General features: G+C 39.1%; 1 protein-coding gene across 1 annotated transcript in view; it reads right to left on the bottom strand.

Annotated features, from left to right (window-relative positions):
* Window positions 1–25,172, bottom strand: part of DACH2 (dachshund family transcription factor 2) — a 472,015-nt gene that overhangs the window by 131,095 nt on the left and 315,748 nt on the right. Inside the window, exon 3 of the mRNA XM_077826384.1 lies at window positions 3,889–4,020. Within this exon, the coding sequence (XP_077682510.1) occupies window positions 3,889–4,020 (132 nt within the window). The remainder of the gene's footprint in view (window positions 1–3,888; window positions 4,021–25,172) is intronic.

The following is a 25,172-nucleotide window of genomic DNA, read 5'->3' on the forward strand; positions in this document are numbered from 1 at the left end:
GGAAAAATTTCAATTCAGAATCACTAAGGGCAGGTGCTACTTATGACTGTTTGAAGCATCGTATTTGCTAGACCAAAGTGTCTCCTCTTTGTGGTGCTGTAGCTCCACAAAGTTCAATACACAAATGGATTCATCTTATTCTAGGTTCCTTGAGATGTCCTGAGAATAATTCCTCAATATTCCTGACACAAACACTTTGATCTAGAAAATAAGATAACACACAGTATTCTAATTAAAAGAACAGCTGTTTTCAATACCCTAGAAAAATTATTTCAGGCTTACACTAGGAAAAAAATTCAAAATTGTTTTTTTTCCAGAAATTAAATTACAATTTTTTTCCAAATGAAATTTTTCAAAACAGATTTTTTTTCCCATTTTGCAGGAAGTGTCAACATTTGATTTTCTGAATTTGAAATGAATTTTTTTTGAATGTCAGAATTTCCCACAAAATGGAAATCCCAAATTTCATAGGTTATAAGGCCAGAAGGGACTATTGTGATATCTTGTCTGACCTCCTGTATAACACAGCCCATAGGACTTTCCTCCACTAACTCCTATTTGAACTAAAGCATATCTTTTAGAAAAACATCAGATCTTGCTTTTAAAATTGCCATTCACGGAGAATCCACCACAATCCTTGCTAAGTTGTTCCAACTGTTAATTACCAACACAGTTAAAATGTTTTAGCTTATTTGGAGTCTGAATTTGTCTAGCTTCAACTTACAGCCATTATACCTTTGTCAGTCTACTTACTCCATGTAAGTACTTATAGGCTATAATAAATCACGCCTTAACCTTCTCTTTATTAATCTAAATACAGTGAGCTCCATGAGTTTATCACTATATAACATATTTTCCAATCCTTCAACAGCTTTAGAGAGTGTCCCATCTCCCATAGTTTTTAGTCCACACACAGGATAACAATCTTTGCTGCTACAATTTACTCTGTTAGTTCAAGAGGAAGATGTCGGTGCAATGGATCTCAAGGTTCCAGCCCTCCTCAAGAATCAAGTGGGTATCAATATGATGCTACGTGACAAAATTTGTTTCATCAGTTTTTTTTTTTTAACAAAACTAGGAAATTACACACACAAAACTCCACATTAAAAAGACATTATTAAGGTCTCAAAGTCAAGCACTCAAAAGTTAAGAAATGTCAGATTTAAGGTTGCCTGTACAATCTTAATTCAGCCCTCCTGGGTGCATGCAATATGATACAGTGTTTAATTCTATAATCACACACTACTTTTTCTACCCTACTCTGGCAATGAATCAAGGATGTGTAGTGAAGAAGGCTGTTATTAGTAGTACCCCGGCCTCATTTGTTGCAGCAGTTTGAAAGTGTATATTGAATAAGGGAGGAGACTGCAAGAAGAAAAAGGATGGTCTCATAATTAAGGTAGTTGAATGTCATCCTGAAGAACTCAATTCTATCCATGCCTCTGCCACAGAGTTCCTGTGTGATGCTAGCCAAGTCACTTAAACCAAACTTTTCACATGTGGTGACTAATTGTGGTCCCCATTTTTTTGGATGTCCCACTTAGACCCTTCAGTCTGATCTACAGAAGTGCTGAGCACTCTCAGATGCAACTGAAGTCAATGAGAGATGTGCTTGGAATAGATGAAGAGCTATGTCAGGGATTGGCAACCTTCGGCCGATCGCAGCTCCCACTGGCTGCGGTTCACTGTTCCAGGCCAATGGGGGCTGCGGGAAGCGGTGAGGGCCGAGGGATGCGGGTGCTGCAGGTAAACAAACTGTCCCGGCCTGTCAGTGGATTTCCCTGATGGTCTGCGTGCCAAAGGTTGCCGATCCCTGACCTATATAATGCTAACAACTCAAAAAATCAGGGCTCAGCTAAAATAGTGGATACTTTGGGCCTTAATCTCTATGTGCCTCACTTCCTTGTCTGTAAAATGGGGAAAATACCCACTCATATCTTATCTTAATAACTTCATTAATATTTTGTGAAGCACTCAGACACTATAGTGATGAGCACATAAAAAAGCTCATGAAGAAATGAATAATTCTGTCTTCAGAGCAGGGTTTGAACATTGTGCAGTTAAGAAGGCCTGGGGCCACACATTAAACAAAGAGAAAACAAAATATAGAACTGCTGCTAATTACAGTGAGGACTGTCAATTCTGTGCACTGAATGAGGCAGGGAAGCTTAACTCTGGCATTTTCTAACTTCTTAGTGCTTGATTTTGCAACCTGAATAATGTTCTTTTAACATAGTTTCTAGTGTGTAATTTAAGGTAAAATTAGACAATTTTTATAAGGTGACCACTGTAATTATAATAATTCTTAAAACTAGCCATGGGGTTTTTCTATGGGAAAATTTCTGCTTAGCCATTAGGGCTGAGATGAAATATTTTTATTTATCAGTTATGTTTTCAATCATACCTCTTAGCAATATATACTCATGAAACCTCACAAATGCAACTGGGTTTGAAATTTGTGGAGAATGTATATGAAGGACACAAATTTAAATGATTATTCAGCGTGCCCTAATTGATATGGGTTCAAAAATGTGAACAAGAAGTAAATATTTTGCATAATGGATTTTTCTGGGAGGAATAGAGGGAGTTAAATGCATGAGTTAAAAGCCCAATTTCTTCAATACAGATGAGCAGACACAATTCACTTAGCAAAAGATAATGCCACTGTTGGAGAAACTCTGCTTTGTGAATAATTTGTCATGAGTTCAAAGTTATTCCTTTAGAAAATGAGCCTAAGACATCCCAGCTGCTTCTTTATTTGTCTAAAAAATTACCATTTTGATGGTACAACACCTATACACTAAATGCCATTCAAGCAACAAATGCTGTTAGAGTGCATTCTTCTTTTGATACACGTGAGACTTCAACTGATGTCAAGAAGAGTTCTGAGTACTGACAGAGGGAATAATATACAGTACCATTTACATCAGTGATGAAAATAAAAACTGCATTACATTTTAAAGTGGAAAAATAATATATGGAAAGGGGAGAGCTCTTGTTGAAAATAATAGGCCTGAAGAAACATGGCCTTCTGACTGTAGACATTCTAATCTGGCCTGTAGTATCTCCACTACTTCCCTGAGTCTGAAATGAATTCATCTATTCTTATGCTTGCAGTGTCCTGGGAATACTTCCTTTGAATGCTTCCTCTATATTCCTGACAAGGGCTCTGGAATAACCAAAGAGCATACTTTCTTCAAAGAATCCGTCTCAGGTTTTATCTTCAGCCCAGTGCTTGTTGAGTCAGAACTTTAGGAGTTTAGTTCAGTGCTGTGTGAATATTTATACAGGGCAGACATGCTCAATAACACTATTGGGTTAACTACCTCACTAGTGAATTTCAGTGTCTTCATTTAAGGATATCTTCAATTATCTATGATATAACATACACCTCCTGTGTCTCTAATTCATAGCTCTGTGCTGTAAATGGGAAGGCCAGTGTGCTGGAAGGCAGAACTGCAGAGTTAAAGGTAGTAATTTACCACTCCCTCCTTCCCTCTCTCTGATGAATTGTGACTCATCCTGAATTCCAGAAATCAGATTGCTTTGGAAACCTTCTATAATTTACAGGAAAACTCTACACTCAATATTTGTTGGCAACAGAGAAGCCTTTTGTTACTATAAAAAGTATTTAGAGAGGCATTTAGAATGTGATTTTTGCATAAACTGTAACAATCTTAAGCAACATTTCTGAAAAATTAGTGTAAATTACTGTTATGAGCAACATTGGAGAAGTGTGTGAGGTGATTCTTAATTGGTTCTGGGGGTGTGTGACTAACTACAATAGCAACAGCATGACAATACCAGAGAGCCTCTCCTTTTTGCTTTCCATGCCCAAACCATAGGAGGCAGAGCCCTCTTGGGGATTATACGGGAGAAAATATTTACCTGCATTAGAATTGAGCTCTTCATTCTCTGATTCTGTTCCATTTTGGCTTCCACTTCCATGGACGCTATTCATTGCCATAAGCTTCATCTTCTGTAACTTCATTGCCTCAGCCATGGCAGCTGCTGTTAGACCTAGCAAATGTAAATAAATAAATAACTAAATAAATATTGAGCATTCCTTTCTACAATATGAATAAAACACATTAATACAGTTCACTTCTCTTTGCCAATTACTATAGTGTTATTTTGAACATCACCCTGAAATGGAGCCACTTGGGATATTCCACTATAGCATTTCATTCCACAGCATTTGTGGACTGGATCTAATTTTATTTTTAAAAATTATTTCCTGTTGCTTTGATCACAATCTGCTAATAGAACTGCAAGAAATTCCTGAATATATATAGGTCCTTAATTTCAAAAGCAGGTGGCCAATTAATATCACCACCCCGCCCCCGCCCCCAAAAAAGGCGTGAAGAACACAATTTTGGTATTTTTCCGGTCAGCTATATAAGTATCTGATCCAAACAAAATTTTTGCTGTCCCACTGGAAATGAGACAATGCCATTAAGTGTTCAGTTAACTATAAACTTGACCTCCAAGCAGCTCAGGAAAGATGTTACAGTGCTTATCAGCTAAATAGACCCATGAAAATATACAGCATAAATCAGGTGGCTATGGGAGATTTTCAAATGACTCAGAAGCTACTTTCTCTGCCATATAATCTGAAAGAAAGGGAAATGAGGGGAGGGAGATAGGAGTAGGTCCTGGGCATTGGTGATCATCACTGGTACTGTTTGCAGAGAAGAATGAACCTCAGAAGTTTTGGCATTTTGGCTTAGCTCAGCAACCAGAAAGTCAGGTGCTCCTTTAGACCTTGTCAAAATTTCCCGAAATACTAATGCCTGCAAAGTTGAGCTGGAAATTTTTTATCTGAAGCAGTTTATCTCCCTAGCAGGAATATAAAGAAAGAGAAAACTCTACAAAGAACTCTACAAATATAATTTATAGTTTTGTTGTTTGTTTAGAGGTTTTTTAGAATCCTAGGCTAAATGGGCTTTTCTGGCTCCCTCTCAATAGAATATTGTATAACTTGTCCTGTGTCATTTGTTGTGACTCTACACAGTCCCACTATATTTCAGTGGCAGTGGACTGGGATGCTTTATATCAGACATTATCCACAAGTTGTTACAGTTGTTCCACAAAATCACTGAATTACTCTAAACACAAAAAGGGGGAGCGGGTAACGATGTTGCAGTGATGTAGTTAGTTAGAAAATCAGAAACTTTACGAAGAGGTTTTATTTTCATATTTTCATAAGAGTGAAAAGCCTGCAGGGTATAAGGAAACTTTTTAAAAACTCCATAACATAGGCTCAAATTAAATCTATATCCCAAATTTTTAAAAAAAAGTAAGAGGACCAAAAAAATGCCAGTGTTGTTTAGTTGTAGCTAAACAATGGTGTAAAAGAGGAAGTGAGAGGCAAAAAGGCACCCTTTAAAAACTGGAAGACTAATCCTACTTAGGAAAATAGAAAGGAGCATAAACTCTGGTAAGACTAGTGTAAAAGTATAAGAAAGTAAAAGTAAAAGAAAGGGCAAAAAAGAATTTGAAGAGCAACTAGCAAAAGACTTACGAACAGCAAAAAATGTGAAGTACATCAGAAGCAGGAAGCCCGCCATACAATCTGTGGGGCCATGCATGATCAAGGTGCTAAAGGAGCACTCAAGGAAGACAAGACCACAGTGGAGAAGCTAAATGAATTCTCTGCATTGGTCTTCACTGCAGAGGATGTGAGGGAGATTCCCATACCTAAGTCATTCTTTTAGGTGACTGATCTCCCAAATTGAGGTGTCAGTAGATCACCAGGGAACAGATGGTATTCACCCAAGAGTTCTGAAGGAACTCGAATATGAAATTGCAGAACTACTAATTGTTGTATGTAACCTATCACTTAAATCAGCTTCTGGATAGCTAACATGAAGCCAAATTTTTAAAAAAGGCTCCAGAGGCAATCATAGCTGGTATGCCTAACTTCAGTACCAGGCAAATTTGTTGAAACTATACTAAAGAACAGAATGATCAGACACATAAATGAACACCCTTTGTTGGAAAAGAGTCAACATGGCTTTTCTGAGGGGAAATCATGCCTCACCAATCTACCAGAATTCTTTGAGGGATCAGCAAACACGTGAACAAGGGTGATCCAGTGGATAAAGTGTACTTGGACCTTAAGAAAGCCTTTGACAAGGTCCCTCAGCAAAAGGCTCTTAAGCAAACTAAGCAGTCATGGGATAAGAAGGAAGGTCCTCTCATGGACCTGTAACTGGTTAAAAGACAGAAAACAAAGGGTAGGAATAAATGGTCCGTTTTCAGAATGGAGAGAGGTGAATATCAATGTCCCTCAAGGGTCTGTACTGGGACTAGCGCTGTTCAATATCTTCATAAATGATCTGGTAAAAGGGATGAACAGTGAGGTGGCAAAGTTTGCAGATGATACGAAATTACACAAGATAGTTAAGTCCAAAGCAGACTGTGAAGAATTACAAAGGGACTTCATAAAATTGGATGAGTGGGCAAGAAAATGGAAGATGAAATTCACAGTTGATAAACGTTGGAAAACATAATCCCAACTATCCATACAAAATGATGGGAGTCTAAATTAGCTGTTACCACTCAAGAAAGAGTCATTGGAGTCATTGCGGATAGTTTTCTGAAAACATCTGCTCAATGTGCAACAATAGTCAAAAAAGCTAACAATGTTTGGAACCATTAAGAGAGGGATAAATAATAAGACAGTAAATACCATAATGCTAGTATTTAAATCCATGGTACACCCACACCTTGAATACTGCGTGCAGTTCTGGTCACCCCATCTCAAAAAAGATATATTAGAATTGGAAAAGGTACAGAGAAGAGCAATAAAAATGGTTTAGGGTATGGAACAGCTTCCATATGAGGAGAGATTTAAAAGATTGATATTGTTCATTTTAGAAAAGAGATACCGCGGGGAGGTGGGAAGGGAGGATATGACAGAGGTCAATAAAGATCACAAAAGGTGTGGAGAAAGTGAATAAAGAAATATTATTTACCCCTTCACATTATGCAAGAACCATGAGTCACTCAATGAAATTAATAGGCAGCAGGTTTAAAACAAACAAAAGGAAGAACTTTTTCACACAACACATAGTCAACCTACCGAATCCATTGCCAGGAGATGTTGTAAAGGCCAAAATTATAACTGGCTTTAAAAAAGAATTAGATAAGTTCATGAAGGATAAGTCCATCAATGGCTATTAGCTAAAATGGTCAGGGATGCAATCCCAGGCTCTGGATGACCCTAAGCCTCTGACTGTCAGATGCTGGGAGTGAACGATAGGGGATGGATCACTTGATAATTGCCCTGTTCTGTTCATTTCCTTTGAAGCCTCTGGCACAGGCCATTATTGGGAGACAGGATTGGACTAGATGGATCATTGGTCTGATCCAGCATCACCATCCTCATGTTTTATTTTATGTTCTAATGCTGTATCATGAGCTGGGAAAACATGACCCAAAAAAAGAATGAAATGTGTTGTTTCTGGAAATTATGCTTTATTGAGACTTTAGGCACTGACTTCACTGCACTAATATATATCACAGACTTTATTTTTATGGTCAGACCTCCATAAACCAAAAGTAAAGATGACTTTATTTTAAAAGTTGTTGTATATGAACTTGATACCTAACCAGGTGTTGTGCTTTTCGGACTAGTTCCTTATATAGGTTTCACAAGAGTTCTCACTATTGTAGTTTGGCTTAAGTAAGCAAACACCCAATAAAATTAAACTGAATTCTTTGTTCCTGATGTTCTTTTCAAATAATTTTACACTGATATGGCTCACCTGACTTCAGTGAAGTTACTCCTGATTTACATAAGTTATGGGTTCAGAATGAAGCCAGTTATCTAAGCAAACTGATAAACCACTCTCCTCCATAGTTAGTTGCTTCTCTCCATTTACTCACTTCTCTATTCCAAAATCTACTGAACATCACCTGTACTAGATTGGCATCTGTTTCATAATCCTGTCACTTACATCTGAAACAGATACACATTAGACCACTACTCCAGCTATCACGTGCAATCTCACTTTAAATGCAAAACAGTTAAACACACTTTTTTTGGTTCTACTTTTGCAAATGCTGAATGTTAATCACTCAAATGTGAGTCAGAGGGTCATAATACTACCACTTTTGTTGCTACAACTCCTCAGATCAATATTACTGGTACAATCCCAAAACCACCCCCAACAGACACTGGAGAAATTCAGTGTCATTACTTTCAGGCATTTTTCAGCTCCCTAACTAGGCATTTATGCCATGAGGATAAAAGCCAAAAATAACAATATGGCAGAAATCTATGTTGTGACATCTGCCACACAAGTGTCACTCTAAGCAAGAAGGTTGGGCATCTGGGAGTTTCAGTGTTCAAACTGTATAGGATAAAAAACAATTAGCCCTAGTGCAAAAAGACTATGCCTTAAAAAGCTTGGGCAGCCTGGCTAACAGTTAAAGAGTTGAAGCAAGCCCATCCCATGCCATTTTGAAGTTAAAAAGTATCACTGAGGTCCTTAGGCTCCCATTTGGTCATCCCCGACTCTATATCATTTATTATCAGCACTGCAGTAGTGCCTAGGAGCTTCAGTCATGGACCAGGGCACCATTATGCTAAGTGCTGTACAAACAATGTATTTAGTTCTGTAGCATTCCTGAGTTAAAAAATCGGGAGCAATACACAAGGCATAGACAGCACAAATTTCTGGTTCCAAGCAAGTGACATAGATTGAAATGATGGAAAACCCAGCGTACAACAAATAACCCATTTGCACAGGCTTCAACCAGGAACATTGCAGAGCTGATCTATGAACCGACGTTCCCATTTAATTTGGTTCCAGCTAACTATTCGTAAAATTCATAGCTGCAGCTGATTCAACTCTTGCTAGCTGTGGCACAAAGGGTTCTTCTCCATCTGATTTGCCCACCATTCAGGGTGAATTTAGGAGGCATTTTCCTTGCTATTTGTTGAGGCAGATTGTTAGAGGCAGAGGAACCCTATTTAGTACAGCCAGATCTGAGTGCCTCACTTTAAAATAAATACATATATGGAAAACATCCCAGATTATGCACCTGCCCCTCTGATTTACAACTCAGAAGACAAGGCTCACTAGAAAGCCATAGTCTGGCAATTTCCCTGTCTCAGAGACAGCAGCTGCCACAAAATAAAATAAGTACCGACACTCCTGGGAACTTAGAAAGTGATCTGCAATATCACTGATGCAGAGCATCCAAAATGGTTTTGTTTTCTGAGTCAGCTCTAAAAACATGAATCTTGATTACAATTGGATAACTGGAAATGTCAGGGTGTATGCTTATATGGATACACCTATGTTGACTCACTGACAAAATGGCAAATCATCATTCATTTCCATTTCATGATTTATTTGTGTCAGGACACTGTATAGTCTCCCTTCAACAGTGTACATAACCTCTATTATATCGTACATTCATACGTTCTTGAACTAAATCTTCAAATACACAATGATCTATATTGTATATCCTACTGTCAGCATGCAATGAAATGAGATTTTGAAATGGTTTTCTTAGTCTGAATTAAAATACAACATAGCATGGTTTATTTCATGGCCCTGGATGGATTACATATACAATCATATTAAAGCCAGATTTTCTATGGCCCTTGCCTGAGTGTGAGGATGGTACAAGGCATATCCTTCCGCTTGTGCATCCTGCATAAAAGTCTGGGACTATTCCATTCCCTCCTCTAGGGAGTGCAAAGGCTGCTCCCTCTGGGTAGCCAGAGAGCATATATCAACCAAACTGGGATGGACAGACTGGCCTACACAGGGCTTTTTGAGGGATAATGTAACATACACACCGTCCCTTTGGACACCAGGGAACTACAGGACGGTTTGTACCAGGCCTGTGACTAAATACCATAATTTAGACTTTATGAAATACCCTTAATAGAATAATACCTAGTTCTTAGATAGTGTTTTTCACCTGTACATTTCAAAGTGCTTTACAAAGGAGGTCAGTATCACTGTCCCTGCATTTTGCAGATGGGGAAACTGAAGCACAGAGCAGCAACATGACTTGCCCAATGTCACCCAATAGGCCAGTGGCAGAGCTGGAAAGAACGCAAAAGAAGACATACTGAACCAAAGTTCAGTTACACCCTTGCAATGCCACTGACATAGATGAAGTAGCTCAACTACAAATGAAGGCAGGTTTGCCCACACATATATAACGCATATCCAGTCGCTGAAAACCAGATTCAGACAGTTAACAGGACAGAGGACTAAGTCAGTTCCTACAGAGAGAGTTCCAAGGTGATAGAATGTATCTAAGTAATCCTGTGCTCTAAGTAAAGCTATTTTTTCACTTTCCTAATTAGTTATACTGTGCCCATCTCTTCATATTAGTCTGAAAGCTTTTCTGTCAAAACCGTGAACAAGGAAATTAACTAAAGGGGAGCTATGAGTAATCAAATCTTAAGGTTTGCAATTAATTAAATGAAATGGTGAGTCAGTGCACTGCAGTATGGTCTTGTATTAAAACAAAAGATTTAATTGAATTAACAGTCAACACATTGCAATTAATAATATCTAAAAGAAAAAAATTAAAGGCAGTTTTGCTCTGCCATATTATTTCAGTCTAACATTCAAGCACTGTGTATCAGCTTGTTTGTTATTTGCGTTCAAAGCTGCTATGGGTCGAGTATGATGTGCTAAAACAGGAATAATGAAACATCTGGTGGTATGAAATGTTAACATGAGATACCATATTGCAAACAGTAAAAACAGTTCTGAAACATCTTATAAAGTATGCTTTTGAAGATTGTGGGTAACGGGCTTTGCTCAGTTTTTTCCATAAGTAATAAAACAATGCTTACACAGTGCTTTACATTTTCAAAGTGCTCTACAAACATTTACTAATTCATTTTCACATTAAATAATATAAAGTGGAGGCCTCCATGTTGTTAAAACATAGAACCCCTACTTAATGATCACAGGTGATAAAAAAGCTGCTACTACTTAGCACGAGTCTTAAACAAAACCCTAAATAAGAACACTAGAACATTTTGGATCAGAGTCCAAATCCAAGTCCTTGTATTGCAGCTTTTGCCTATCTCTGTTAATTGAATAAACTAGGAACTAATATAAATAAAATTTTAGGCAATAGAGTACATGCTTCTCCTAGGCACTTCTATTCTCAAGGGTGATACAAAAATATCCTGGCTACCATTTCAGACAGGCCACAGAAAAAAATAATCTATCACAGCAAAATAACTTGTGAGAGTGTAAAGGTGGAAGTTAGGGAACAATTGGTCATGGCGGTGGGGGGCTTCTTGCTATGCAAACAATACATTTTGCACAATCTCAGCCACAACCTTCATTTACTACGACAATCAGTACCTAAGGACAGAATCCTAACTTTAGGATAAAGCAGTAGGAAAACACAACCATTAACTCAGTTCATTGTGGACTTGCAAGTCAATAGCAACAGGAATCAATTAAAGAGAATCTGGGATGATTTGGTGTCTCTCAGAATGTATCACTAAGAAGTAACAACAAGAGAAAGCAAAGTGACAGCTAACAGTATTAACTGGGGGGAGAAAACAGATGAGTTAGAGAGCAAATCGCAGAAACAAAACATGCTTGCCTGATTTTACATAAGTGAAAAATAGTAAAGGAATCTAGTGAATTAGAATATATGTCAAACTCCAGATTTTAGGAAAGGAGAAAAATAAAGATGGAATCAGCTACAGAAAAAAGGACCTAATTCCACTCATGTTATACCAGCAAACCCAAGGAAGTTTCTCTTGATTTATGCTAGAAACAGGAGAGCAGAATTAGCCCCATTAATTGTTTTCCTTTTATAAATGTCAGTGGAATTATTCCACATTTACACCCATGCAAACGAGAATAGAATTTGGTCCCAAATCTTTTTGAGTAAATCTACAGATTTAATTCACTAGTGTATTGTCTCTTCATTACTAATCTCTTTGTAATAAAGTTTCTCATTATTTTCAAATACTAAATCGATTATAAAATAAAATAACATTTTCAATACAAAATTGAAATACTGGTGCCAAATTCTGGACGGAAATTTGCATATAAACATCAGAAAACCTGCATGCAGCAGCAGCAGTTCTTGGCAGAAGTTGGCTGCTCCATGTTATGCCTCTGCCAGAAAGCTACAGACACGTACAGAAGACTTATGAAGCTGACTCTGAACAGTGGTGGAATGGGTTCATGTGTGTGGTCCACACGTATATTTTTTTTTCACAGGGATACAGGGAAGCTCAGCTCAGTGTCTGTAAAGTACACTGAGACCCTAGGACACATAAAACATGTCATAAAATAAAGATTTCACTTGTAGAACTCAAAGTCCTTCACAAATGTGGTTAAGACATGCCAAGGTCACAAAACAAGTCAGCAGCAGAGCTGGCAACTGAAACCATGTTTCTTCCCTCCCAGACTTATGATGTAGTCCAGTGGTTCCCAAACTTGTTCCGCCGCTTGTGCAGGGAAAGCCCCTGGCGGGCTGGGCTGGTTTGTTTACCTGCCGCGTCCTCAGGTTCGGCCGATCGTGGCTCCCAGTGGGTGACGTTCGCTGCTCCAGGCCAATGGGAGCTGCTGGAAGTGGCGCGGGCTGAGGGACGTACTGGCCGCCGCTTCTAGCAGCTCCCATTGGTCTGGAGCAGCGAACTGCGGCCAGTGGGAGCCGTGATCGGCTAAACCTGTGGACATGGCAGGTAAACAAACCAGCCTGGCCCGCCAGGGGCTTTCCCTGCACAACCGGCAGAACAAGTTTGGGAACCACTGAATGTAGTCACTGGTCAATGCTGTCTTCTGAAAGCCTCCATAAAAGATAGATAAGTAATATTTACATTAGTATTAACATAAAAGCTAGTATACTAATAAAGTGCCTGGACCAAACAATCCTCCCTATGCAATGCTTGTCATCCAAATCATTCCTTCTGTAAGATGGGATAGAATGAGTCAGTACTTGAGGATGGTGCAAGTAGAACATAGATGAATATAAAATGGAAATTTGCTCAATAACAAAAATGAATTAAAATACATTTCTGTTGTTCCACTTGACACAAGACCCACACTTAAAAAAAAAGTTTCTCTCTTGTCCTGCTGGGAGAAAAATCCTCTCAAACAACAGCCAAACTGACTCACTGACTATTATAGAGGAAAAAGTGAAAATGTTTACGCAAAATTCTGATATTTCTGAACTTTTGAGTGCTTGACTTCACAACCTTAATAATGTTCTATTAACATAGTTCTTGTGTGTGTAATTTTCTATGGGTTTAAAAAGACAAACTGGAAAAAATTCCATCATGTGGCATATTGACAACGACATGGAGCATCAGCATACCCTTTAGATTCATCACACAAACCTCTGTCACTTGAGCTGATAACAGTAGTTGTCACCCTCTATGAGGACCAGCACTACAGGAGGATGAGACACGCACTTTGCCAGTGGGTTTCGCAGATATTTCCTGACAGCCAAGGAATAGTGAGGCTCAGAAATCATGGATTCCATTGAAGGCTCTGGAGGGGAGTGTGCTTTAGTGGGCACAGATTCTTCTGCCTATTCTCCCCAAAGCATGACCCTTTCTGCCCTCTACCCTCCAACATGTCACTATCCCAGTCCTATCTCTTTCCTACCGCTGGTTCCTCATCCCAGTCCTATTATCCTCCACCTTTCAGTCCCAGTCTCCATTCCTCAGCCTTCTCATCCCAGTCCCATCTCCTTGCGCATCAAGTCCTAGTGTAGCCCCTCCAGACTCCCAGTCCCCCAGACTTCCCCCCATCCACTAGCTCCTTTCCCAGTCTCCTTTCCCAGCAAGTCCCAGTTTCTCCCAGCTTGGCTCCTCATCCAATCTCTCTCTCCTCCATCCTGGTTTCCAGTGCATTACCCTAACCCATGTTCCCCACTCCCACTGGCTCCCAGTCCCAAGCTCCCTCCGCATGCTCCTCTCCAATCTCAATCTGTGCGTGTGTCTCCATGTGTGTATGTGTCTCCACCCCAACACCCCTGCTCCTTGTCCCAGTCTCTTTGCCCAGTCAATTCCAGTTTTGCCCTCATACCCTGGGTCTTTGTCAGATCTGTCTCAACTCCTCCTTTATTTCCATTCTCCACCAGCCCCACTGGTTCTCAGTTCCAGTCATATTGCTCACCCAGTGCCCTCTCCCTCAGTCATTTGATCTCAGTCTCCCCTTGAACTATTGGCACCCCCTGCCCTGTCTTTTTCCCCCAACCAGGACATGTCTCTTTGCCCAGCCAATCCCACTCTACCCTGGCTTCAGATGCTGTCTCCACCTGGCTCCCCGTTCCAGTCTCTGTCCTCAGCCCATCCCATTTCCTCCCCACCCAAACTCCCAGCTTCCCCTGCCAGCCTCTAGTCCCAGTTTGGGCTCCCAACCTCAGGCTCTTGTCCCAATCTGCTTGTCCATCCCATTCTTGCAGGTCTGGCTCTTCCGCCCTCTGCACTCAAATGAGTAAGCTTCCCCCATCATTGACAGACAGGCTCTGGGCTATCTGTTCTGCTTCCCAGATCTGGCACAGCCTGCAGCAATCCAGAGCTATAATTGCGGGTGAAATCCTGCTCAAACCGAGGCTGAAGCATGCTCAGTGTAGACAGAACCTCTGTGGAACCTGTCTGCTAAAATCAAAAAGTCTGTACTAAGAATGTCTGAACTGCAATTTATTCTAACACTTACAATTTGGACAAATTTTCATGTGGTAAATGAATTGGGGGGAGCTCCCTTTTATGGACACGCAACTAGCCAGTTAGCTATAAAATCCCTGTTAGCAGCTGTTCTCTACTTGCTTTACCTGTAAAGGGTTAAAAAGTCCATAGATAAAAGGAAGGGAATATGCATCTGACCAAAAGAGCCAATGGGAAGGCTAGAACCTTTTAAAATTGGGGAAAAAACTTTCCCTCTGTCTGTCTGTGTTGTTCTCCCAGATAGCATAACTGGGCTAAATTTTAACCATTTGTGCTGAAACATTAGCAAAAACAGTTAAAATTTGGCCCAGTTATGAGTAACTGAAAGCAGGTTCTTATAATGGAAAATGTCAGGCAACCTTAATAATAAGTAGTTCTACCAGCCCCACTGATAATGTGTTATCACTTTATTTAGAATTGAGTTATGCCACATTCCATAAATTAGCCAGGACTTGTTCCCTTGTGTCTAAATGTGAAAATGCATGTATTTTGTTTTTGTTTTTTGAGAAATAGGGAAAAATAATTCCAAATTTGGAAATACTTTATTTTCATTTGTTTTTATTATTTCATTTATACAATTTCTGTAACATAACAGATGAAAGTAAGTTTTACCTCAGAAGGGAAAAAAAGGTATGTATATCTAATGAAATTTTGAAAATACAAGTGCGACAATTTTAAGAATGTGAAAAACAACCTACTTGCTGAAAATTATAAATACACCTAAAGATCTCTGCAAATTTAATCAGTTACCCAACATTACTGCATCTGATGTTGTTTTCAGTTCTCTTGTAGATGTACCATGCAATGCAAAAGGTGCTGCAAGTGAGATATTTCAGACCCTCCCCTGCAGGAAGAACTAAAGGTAGTGGGTCTGTCTGATGCATTGGCCAAAAACAAAAGGACTCAATTTTAACAATAATTATATCAAAACATTGATCCAAGATGTACTGTCAACTATCTGCTTATTATGTGTAGTGATGTATAAAACTTTTAAGGCCTTGATTAACGTTAAAATGAAAAATGATACTAAAACTCTACAGACGAATACCCAACTACATCTTTTACAGATAGTTTCACATCCTAAAGGTTGACCATATCTTATTACAATCAAAAGTGCAGGTTATAGTATCAGAGGAAAACTAAGAAATCAGAATTACAAAGAATTACAAAGAAGGGTAAGAGGATTATATTGTATTTTTCCTTTGTCCCTCTTATAGCCTCTCTCACGAGAATTGATTAATTTGGTGACATTTTCTGCTCTTTCTACAGTCTATGCCATGAGAATGATTTGTCAAGATTGTACTGCTTAATACTTTTAGCATGATGCACTATAGTGACTTTTACCTTATTCTATAATATATGATTGACTGACAGACTGTTCTACAAGTTACAGAAGAGGTAAGCTGAAGAGAGAGAGACTGGCCAGCCAATTAAATTATGTTTTGTTGAAAAGCTCACGCTCATTTTATATAGTTCTTTTATAAACTATTATATACATATTTATTGCAAAAATAATCTGTTAAAAGCTTTAATATAAAACACAAAAATACCAATACTAATTTCATGTAAAAAGTTTGAAACAACATGATGTAAATCCACCATTGGGATTCAGATTTCAGCAAAGAAGAAACAAGTTACACTAATGCATGCAGCTGGTGGTCTTCACAAAGCTGCAATAAGGCCCAGCTCACAAATACTTTGACCTGGGACTACTTTTTTAAAAAAATTAAAGCTTGGTAATTTAGTCTCATCTTCTTGGTAGCAATATACAAAAATAAATTACAATAATAAGGAAAAAATGCTAACTCCTGGGCTCCGAGCATAAATAGAGGTCAAGGCAGAGCACAAAGATGACATTCTCAGCCTCCGAATAGGGAAGCGCATCACTGCCACAGCCGTCTTGACATCCAGTGACAAGATGCATCAGTAGTAATGACTCATTATCCTAGATGGAGAGAAATGAATAGGGTGGAAGTCCCTTGATGTAAGCACTGGGGCCCAGACAAGAGTATTGGATTCTGAACTGGGAAAACATTCCCAAAGTGCAGTCTGTGACTTTGTCAGGTTAATCTTAAAAACAGCTTTATTGCAATATACTCTGCTATCAGAAAATTTTCTCATGGGAGCTGTATGTCACTGGTTTGTGCTTTTGATGTCAGGATTCACTTGTCCTTCTTAGAATAATTTTGATTAACGAAAATTTCAAATTATGTGATTAATAAATTCCACAAGACCAGCCACTCTGAATTTATTTTTCCTTTACAGTCTATAACCCCATTATAATATGATATAGTAAAGAGAAATGCATGTTCTTGCATGTGAGATTAGATTTAGCTGTTGTGAATCCTTCCTCCACGTTTATTCCTTTGCTATTAAATCCATGTCTGTGATTTTAAATCACTTGTCTGTAAGCTACAGTGATGGACAAACCTCTAAAGTTTTGGAGGTCTTTTCAGTAAAGCACCAAAAAGTGTAAAAGTTTATCTGGTGTTGACGCAAACCTCTTCAGTATGCAAAATTAATTAGGCTGGAAATCTTGTGAGAATATTGAAACGTTTGTGTAAAATTTCAAGCTATTTCCTGCTTCTAATAGGACTGGAAATACTGTGAAGATAGTTTTTTGCAATAGATGGAATAGCTCCATTGTCTAACAATCAGGTCTCTCAAGCCACAGCTTAAAATACTGCACGTGTGCTTCTTGTGAGGTAAATACTGAGTTCCATGAAGCCCATGTGAGAGATCTCAGATAAAGCCTTAAAACCAAGGTCCTTCTCTGCATGGGTATTAATGGTTAGATTTTCAAAAGTGCTGAGCACTGACATTGACTTCAATGGGAACAGAGTTTGGCCAACGCTGAATGCTTTTGAGACTACAACCTTAAAGCTCCCATTAGCATTCTCTCTTCCCCAAAGTTTCCTAGGGAAAGAAGTCTTTATGTCCACTCCTTCCCCAGCCTCCATTTCATCACCCTGTTTGCTCTGTATAGCAGTGATGAAACTGAGCAAACATTAATTTCACTCTGCTACTTAGAAAAACTATGAGCAGAACGGAGGAATTGGCTCTACCTCTCTGAAGACTCAGGAAGACAATGTCGCAGTGAAGATTACCGTTGTTACTACAAAGGCTAAGAGCAACTTTGTTGTTCAAATGAAAAGTTTAAATACTACAGCAGTTGATGGGTTAAGCACCCATACTCATTAGTGTTACTCACTTTGAGTAGTGACTTAATCCATAAACAGTAAATCAACGGGACTACTTGTAGAGATTAGGTACTCGTTAGCATAAGGTTATTGGAAACTGGGCCCAAGTGAAACTTCCCATCCACCACAGGTGAGTGAACAAGAAGGTTTGATCAGGACACACAGGCAAATGAAGAATAGACACAGAGATGGATTAGAGGCCACAACATTATTAATTTAATATTGGACAGAGCATTATATGCCTTACCTCCCACCCCCTACTATCACCTAACAGGCATTCAACTAGTTCCAGTGTGGTTACAAGGTTCCCATCATATTACCAATAACTTGAGGTAGATCCTCCTCAAACCCCTAGGGCTCAGCTCACTTCGGAATCCACTAGCCTTCCCCACATGGGAATGTAGAAGGGACCAAGGAGGGACCTCAGCCCTTGAAGACTTCAAGTGTCCCATTCTCCTACAGGCAGAAGGTCCACCAGGGAAATCCTGGGTCTTACTTATTGCTGGATGCTGCTCTTTCAGCCATCATCCACACCGGACACGGCACAAGTTGCAATGAACTCAACAATCTTATCTTTCCCAATATTTAAGTCCTATTCCTTTCAGCCCAGCTATGCCTCCATGATGCTGTGAGGAAGATGAAGAAAAACCACCAGACTGTGGCCAATTTGGCTGAATAGGAAAAATTAGTTCCTAATCTCAAAACAAGCAATTGTTCAGAGCTGCAGCAACCTGAGAAACACAGCTCTTATACTACAACTAACGGGAGAGAATGTGGGCCGGCTGAAGGGCCAACAGGCCCTTTAAAAGCCTGGGAAAGCTTTAAATAAACTGAGAGGTGGGGCAGAGTGGAAGAGAACACGAGAGCCAATCAGCGCCCCCCAGGCTCCCAAACCAGGCCCATGGGAAGCAGAGGGCCCAAGGAGGAGGAAGGGCCCAGTTTTTGCCTCACCAAGTGTCCACTCTTGCCTCGTCTCCCAGGCATTGTCTCATCCCTGCCAGTCCAACCCACAATGCCTCACACTGAGATGGGGGCATTTTCAAGGTATTACAGGTTTTCCCCCCCAGTATTGCTGACCAGAATTTGTTGTCCTCCTGTACACTGTATTATAACGTTGTTGTTGTCTGCTCATCCTCCATTAGTATAATAATTGACTGACTGTCATTATTGTGTTCAGCACTGAACAAAGGAAAATATGATCCTTTCCCCAAAGAGCTTACATTCTAAGGCCTTGTCTACACTTGCAAGTTCGAGAGCATTAAATCAGCCCCAGGCACTCTAACTCCTGAGATGTCCGCACTAGCAAGGCACTTAGAGCGCCTGGACTCCGCGGTTGGAACGCCCCTAATAATTCACCTCCGTGAGAAGCATAGAGCTTTCTGCTCTCGTGCTGAAGGGCTGGGGCGTCAGTGTGATGACGTATTGCATTATTGCGCTGTGATTGGACTCTGGAAATGTCCCATAATCCCTTGAAGTCAAGTAGCCACTCTCGTCATTGTTTTGAACTCGGCTACAGGCATGCGGATATCTCCTTCAAAGCTCCGTTTCTGACAGCCAGCATGCTTCTCTGCTCCGGAACACAAAGCAAACCATTACTGTGGAATGCGTCTGCTGCAGAGGCAGGTGTGTGTGTGTGTGTGAGAGAGAGAGAGAGGCGGGGGGATGGAGGCTGATTTCAAGGTTTCCCCCTCCCTCTGCCGCTGTTTGAACTTACAAGACAGCATGCTGGTACACTCTCTGCCCCCCAGTACACACTGTCTCTCCCCCCATATACATACAACACACTCCCTGTCACACTCCACCCCCTCCCCCGCATCTGAAAAGCAGCTGGCAATCTAGTAGGATGCCCTGGAACAATGGGGTTGGGAAACGTGCAGCATCTGATGCTGTGCCTACCCCATTAGACATTGCAAACCCTTCCCAAAGCATGCTGCGGCCACTTGCACACTGGGATAGCTACCACAATGCTCTGCTCTCCGTGGCGTTGCTTGCAAGAACTACTAATGTGGACATGCTCCACAGTCACAAGGAGCACAGTGTGAACACACAGCAGCACTTTTCCTGCTGCTGTCTCCGAGGGCTGGTTTAACTCCCTGCGCTCAACATATGCATGTGTAGACATAGCCTAAGTCTCTACTGCAGAGAAAGCTATATGAAAGAAGACATTTTTTTTCATTTGTGATATCCGAATTATTTGAGTTGCAAAAGACTCATGACAGAAGCCCTCCACTATGATTTCATTTAATTTGGAACTCAAATAGAAGAAGAAAAAATTAGTGACTATTCTTGTACAACTTTTAAATGGAAAGCACAGAAGAAATACAGGCTAAATCCTTTGTATGTTCAATAACTGAAGAGTAGTTTTCTGTGCAAAGACTTTCAAAAGGTGCTAGGTGCACTGCTGATGAAACTACACTGAAAAACTTGCAGTGCTACTCTTCTCTAGACGTACTGTAGTAACTCAAGTTCTCTCATATGGTTTCTTCTACCTTCAGCCTACAGTATTTTCAACAGCAGAACATAATTAAGGGGCTATATACTGCCAACCATATTGCCATTACAACCATTTCTTCATACCACTACCACAGTTTGACAAGATGTAGGAGAATCATATCACTGACATTTTTCTAAATCAACACAAACTTCTGCAATATAAAACAATTAAAAAATCATCTGAAATCTTGTTTTCAAAAGTATTTGCACGTTTAATTTTACTATTAAATATTCCATATGATAATATGGACTTTTTATTTGATAATATTTAGCAACATTAGTTTACAACAACATTAACTGAAATATAATGTGCATTCCATAGTTACAATGGATCTGTATAATATTGACTATTACACTGAATGTGACCAAAGCAACACAGGTCATTCTTACAGATCACGCCACACTGTGCTTTTTACAAACTCCCAATGAGGTGCATCTTTGCTCTCTCTTTAAGAACAAAATACATGACATATATACTGTTCTGTTGCTTTCAGTAGTACTTCTGTGTATCTAGACGGGGATACATTTTTCAGCTTTGTGCTTCTGCCAAATATGGTAAGAGCTTATTCTATATACATGCCTGTAAGAGAGACCTTCTGGAAGCTATTTTCTTGTTTGTTTGTTTTTTGTGTGTCATTCCTTGTGTGTCTCTGTGTTTACGTGTGCGCACCTGCATGCACCTCAGTTTGGCGATCTTATGCAGTATCAACTCCTAGCCACTTATTTATCAGAAATAACGGTTACTAAAATTAGCGTCATGTCAAATGTAAACAGTATCTGGCTGAAAACAAAGTGCATGCCCCACACAGCTTAGCTAATATCTCTGACCAAAAAGTTCAAGAGTGAGATTTCAGAAATGACTGTATTTATTTAGTAAATGCTTTGATCGTTACTTGAAAGGTGATTGGTTAGGAAGCAATCATATATGCCCCCAAAAGTGCTATTTTTAACCAGAGGGAAGAAGGAAAGAGAATGATGAGGAAACAGACCACATCATGGCATCCAGCACGGTTTCCTGAAAACAGCAAATGACTCCACCCACTGCTATTGAATCCTAGTGATGAGGTAGCCACACCTGCTGCCCACCCACGAAGCACTGCTAGAAAGAGAAAGTGCTAGGGAGGTGAGAGAGGGACAAGGGAGCTGGAAAGAAAAGAGAAAGGAGGAGTCACCTATAGCTGAGGAAGCAGAAAGGAACACAGATGAGATTATGGAGACAGAAGCAGAAGGAGAAAAGTCAAAGTACATACATAAATGCCAACTGGCTGGGAGGACAATAGGAGAAAAAGAATTGTACCTAGAAAAACATAAGGCCACTGACTGGCCACTGGCCAATAATCATAATTCCAGAATCTGTTTTTTCCTCAGGTCAAAAAATAACTATATGTATATGTATGGGACAAAGGCAAGGTTGCAATCTTAATGTTAGAATACCCAGAAGTAAAAAATGCTAACTTTTCAACTATAAAGTTCTCTTACTACATTTTTGTATGGAATGTATACATCTGCAGATTTCCCTCAAACAGTAAAATCCTGCAGATTGGGACGAGGTAATTCTGTGTGGCACCATGTTTGATGGTGGAAGAGTGCTGGAATATTTTGTGCTTCAAAGAAGCAGTAACTCTTTTATCCTATACTGCAACTTGAGGTGGAGAAGAGCATTATTTCTACCCCACCCTTATTCTAGACGCTAAAAGTGGTACTTCAGCCAGGAGGTTTCCATGTAACTCAATGGGAACCAATGCCATTGATTTTAACGGGTACTTAGATGAATGTTTCAATGTATAATTGTATCATTTTCTTCCCATTTAACATGTTTTTAATTTTTCCCTTCAATATGTATGGCCCAGGAAGGAGATTTATGTAACTGGAAAATGGGGCACACTCAAACTCAATTAGCCAGAGGGCAGAATGATTGTTGGTGGAAAGGTATACTTTCCAAAGTAAGTAGTGATGGAGGGAGTCAGAGCCAAAGAGAAAATATTGATTGGTTCAGCCACTGAGGATTAGAATGCTGAAGTGGAAGGTGCTCCTGTGAAAATACATACAGTCTAGTATCCTTTGCGGCTCTTAGCCTATTCTCCACATTAGTACCATACTCTCTCATACGGTTTGCAACACTTTGCAGTTAGGGACAGCAGCATTTCAGAACATTTGGCGTGCGTCTAAATGAACTGAAAGACATACCACAAGTCAGCTTCATGGCAATAGCAGGCCTCAGACCATATGACATACTTTTCATTTCACTAAAAAGCAGAGCAAGAAATATTGCAATCCCCTCTCACATTCTGGAAAGACCATTTCTATTGGATTACGCTCTCTTGTAGATGGTCTTCTGAAACAGCTAAGTAAAACAATGAACATTTTAAGTAATTTGTATTGAATTACACTTGGATTGGTTTAAAAATGAAGAACACTATATCTATCACAAATGAAAAAACCCAACTACATATTGCATTGAATGTAGTCCATTCTTTGTTCTAAGGACATAAAGTCCTCCAGGTGTCAGAAATACACATACATAGAATATTATATTCTGTATTTAGATTCCTGAGTTAGGAGAGAAATGTGTAAAATGTGAAAAATTCCAGAAAACTCCCTCTTGGCTATGTATTTGACAAAGACTCCTGTGCAATCTTCCTCTGTCAGACGTCTAGAATATGCTCCTTTCAGACAGGAGCTTATAAATATGTGGAACATTGGGCTAAAAACTCCTAATTTTTGGTCAAGATGCACTTCTGGTTTGGGAGGACTCTCTCAGCACAGATATGGTACATATATTGCACTTTTGGAGGATTGCAACAGTCTAATGTACAATATGCTATTTCTCCTCAAGTGCATAGGTCAAATACATCCATACTTTGCTGCTGCACTCATATGGATCTGAGATCACACTGGAGTCCTTGTTATAAATTAAACCAAGAACAAAACTGTACAATCAGCAAATGTGATTTCAAATGTGCCAAATGAGTAAATCACTGTCTTACTTTTCAGAGTGGATTTAGAGTGTCAGTAGGTAACTCAGAGAACAATTTCTTTGTTGATGACATCATGTTACATCCCATTTTGAAGAGCACGACATTATAAGAACCATATTTCAAAGACACAAACTTCAAATCAGAATATAGGACACCAATGTATTATCATTTTAATCCAAGGAAAGTTCAAATAATATGTAGGGTATTCTTGGCCTGATGTTTAATTTTGTTGCACTAATGTAAAACAGTCTCTCACTCTTTAAAATTAATACAGCCAGACTAAATTCTATTAAGGATTATTTCTAGTAATACCCTGTGCTGAAGAGTTGTAAACATTTTAAATTAGTTTGGAGGGCCAGCATTGGTGACAAGTGATAATGATTCTTGTTATCTTTTCATAGCGGAGAGGTTTAAGGCTGCTGTAAGATGTTTTTCCACATTGATATACTGAGTATGGTGTGTGTCTGTGTGTGTGTGTATTAAAAACATTTCTTCGGCATGCATTTAATTTGATTATTATATATTAATGTATATTAACCACCTGCTGATTATTATATTCATCCAGATTTGATAGTTTGTGCAAAAGATGAATACTATTTCTTCCATGCATATTTCTCCTAATTAAATGTTTTTAGACAATCTCATTGGCCTAGTCCATGTATTTAAATTGCCATAACTGTCACATTATATCAAGAGTTCAGTTTAGTTGGATAGTTATTACAGGTTAATTAACAGTTGATGATTATTCAAATCTAACGGCTGTGTTAAAGATAAATCCAGTGGTTTTAGACTTTTGTATAGTTTTAATAATCAGTTGGTTTAATATACAATTGCTAACTTATGATATCCAAATTAAAAGTGAATCTGAGGCAGTTAGGACATTGCAATTTGCAAGATCCCACAGATGACCGAGAAACATTCTTGTAATCCTGTTCAGGCAATAAAGGATGTAGTACTCACAGCCCAACTTGTTTCTACTTTAAAAACAAAAAACCTCACTCAACTTCTCATACTTAAGAAAAAATGAATCTTCTTCCTGATTAATCAGTAGGCAGCTTTGACTGGTGAAGAGAAAATTGTATTACAAATGAACCTGTTATCAAATTACAAGGCATTTTCATCAAAGAACCAAAAATGGCAGCAGATTGACCAGTTAACATGTTTCCACTGACCTGGGGGGATTTTTCCAGTTAACAGCCTCTGAAGAATGCTTCCTTTTGACACAAAAATGATTGTCCCATTTAACCAGTCTTCTATCACATATATCAGGGAATCCTATTTACTCACACACTACTGGAACATTAAAACACAATAGTGTGATTGTCCCTGGAAGAAAATTTTAAAGATTGACTTTTTTTCCTTTTTCAGAAAAGGGGCTGAGATCAAAAGCTAACTTTAATAGATGTTTGACTAAGGTCATACTGCTAGGAAATGGAACACTGAAGATGAAAGAGAACAAATAGATTTGGCTTTTGATCTCAGCCAAATCCTTTTGGCATTGTTTAGCTTTTATATAATACTTCAGTTTCAGGTGATATCTTGAGAAAAATGAATTGGCTTTAGTCTTGAGGTTTCAATAGCTTAGTAATAGTTTCATATGTACCAAAGTTTAGGAAAATAGCGTCCTACTTTCTTAACTATTAGACTAGATTTTTTTTAATAAGATGCAGTCAGGTTAACCCTCACTATAATTGCCAACACTGTGAATGTGTAAACAAAAGTACTGAAAAGCTAGCAAGTTACATGTTGCATGTAAAAAGCCTGGTTGAATTGTGACATAATTTACAAAGCACATATCCTTTTTAAAGA

The sequence above is a fragment of the Eretmochelys imbricata genome, chromosome 9 (genome assembly GCF_965152235.1).
Source record: "Eretmochelys imbricata isolate rEreImb1 chromosome 9, rEreImb1.hap1, whole genome shotgun sequence".
NCBI classification, from domain to species: Eukaryota; Metazoa; Chordata; order Testudines; family Cheloniidae; genus Eretmochelys; species Eretmochelys imbricata.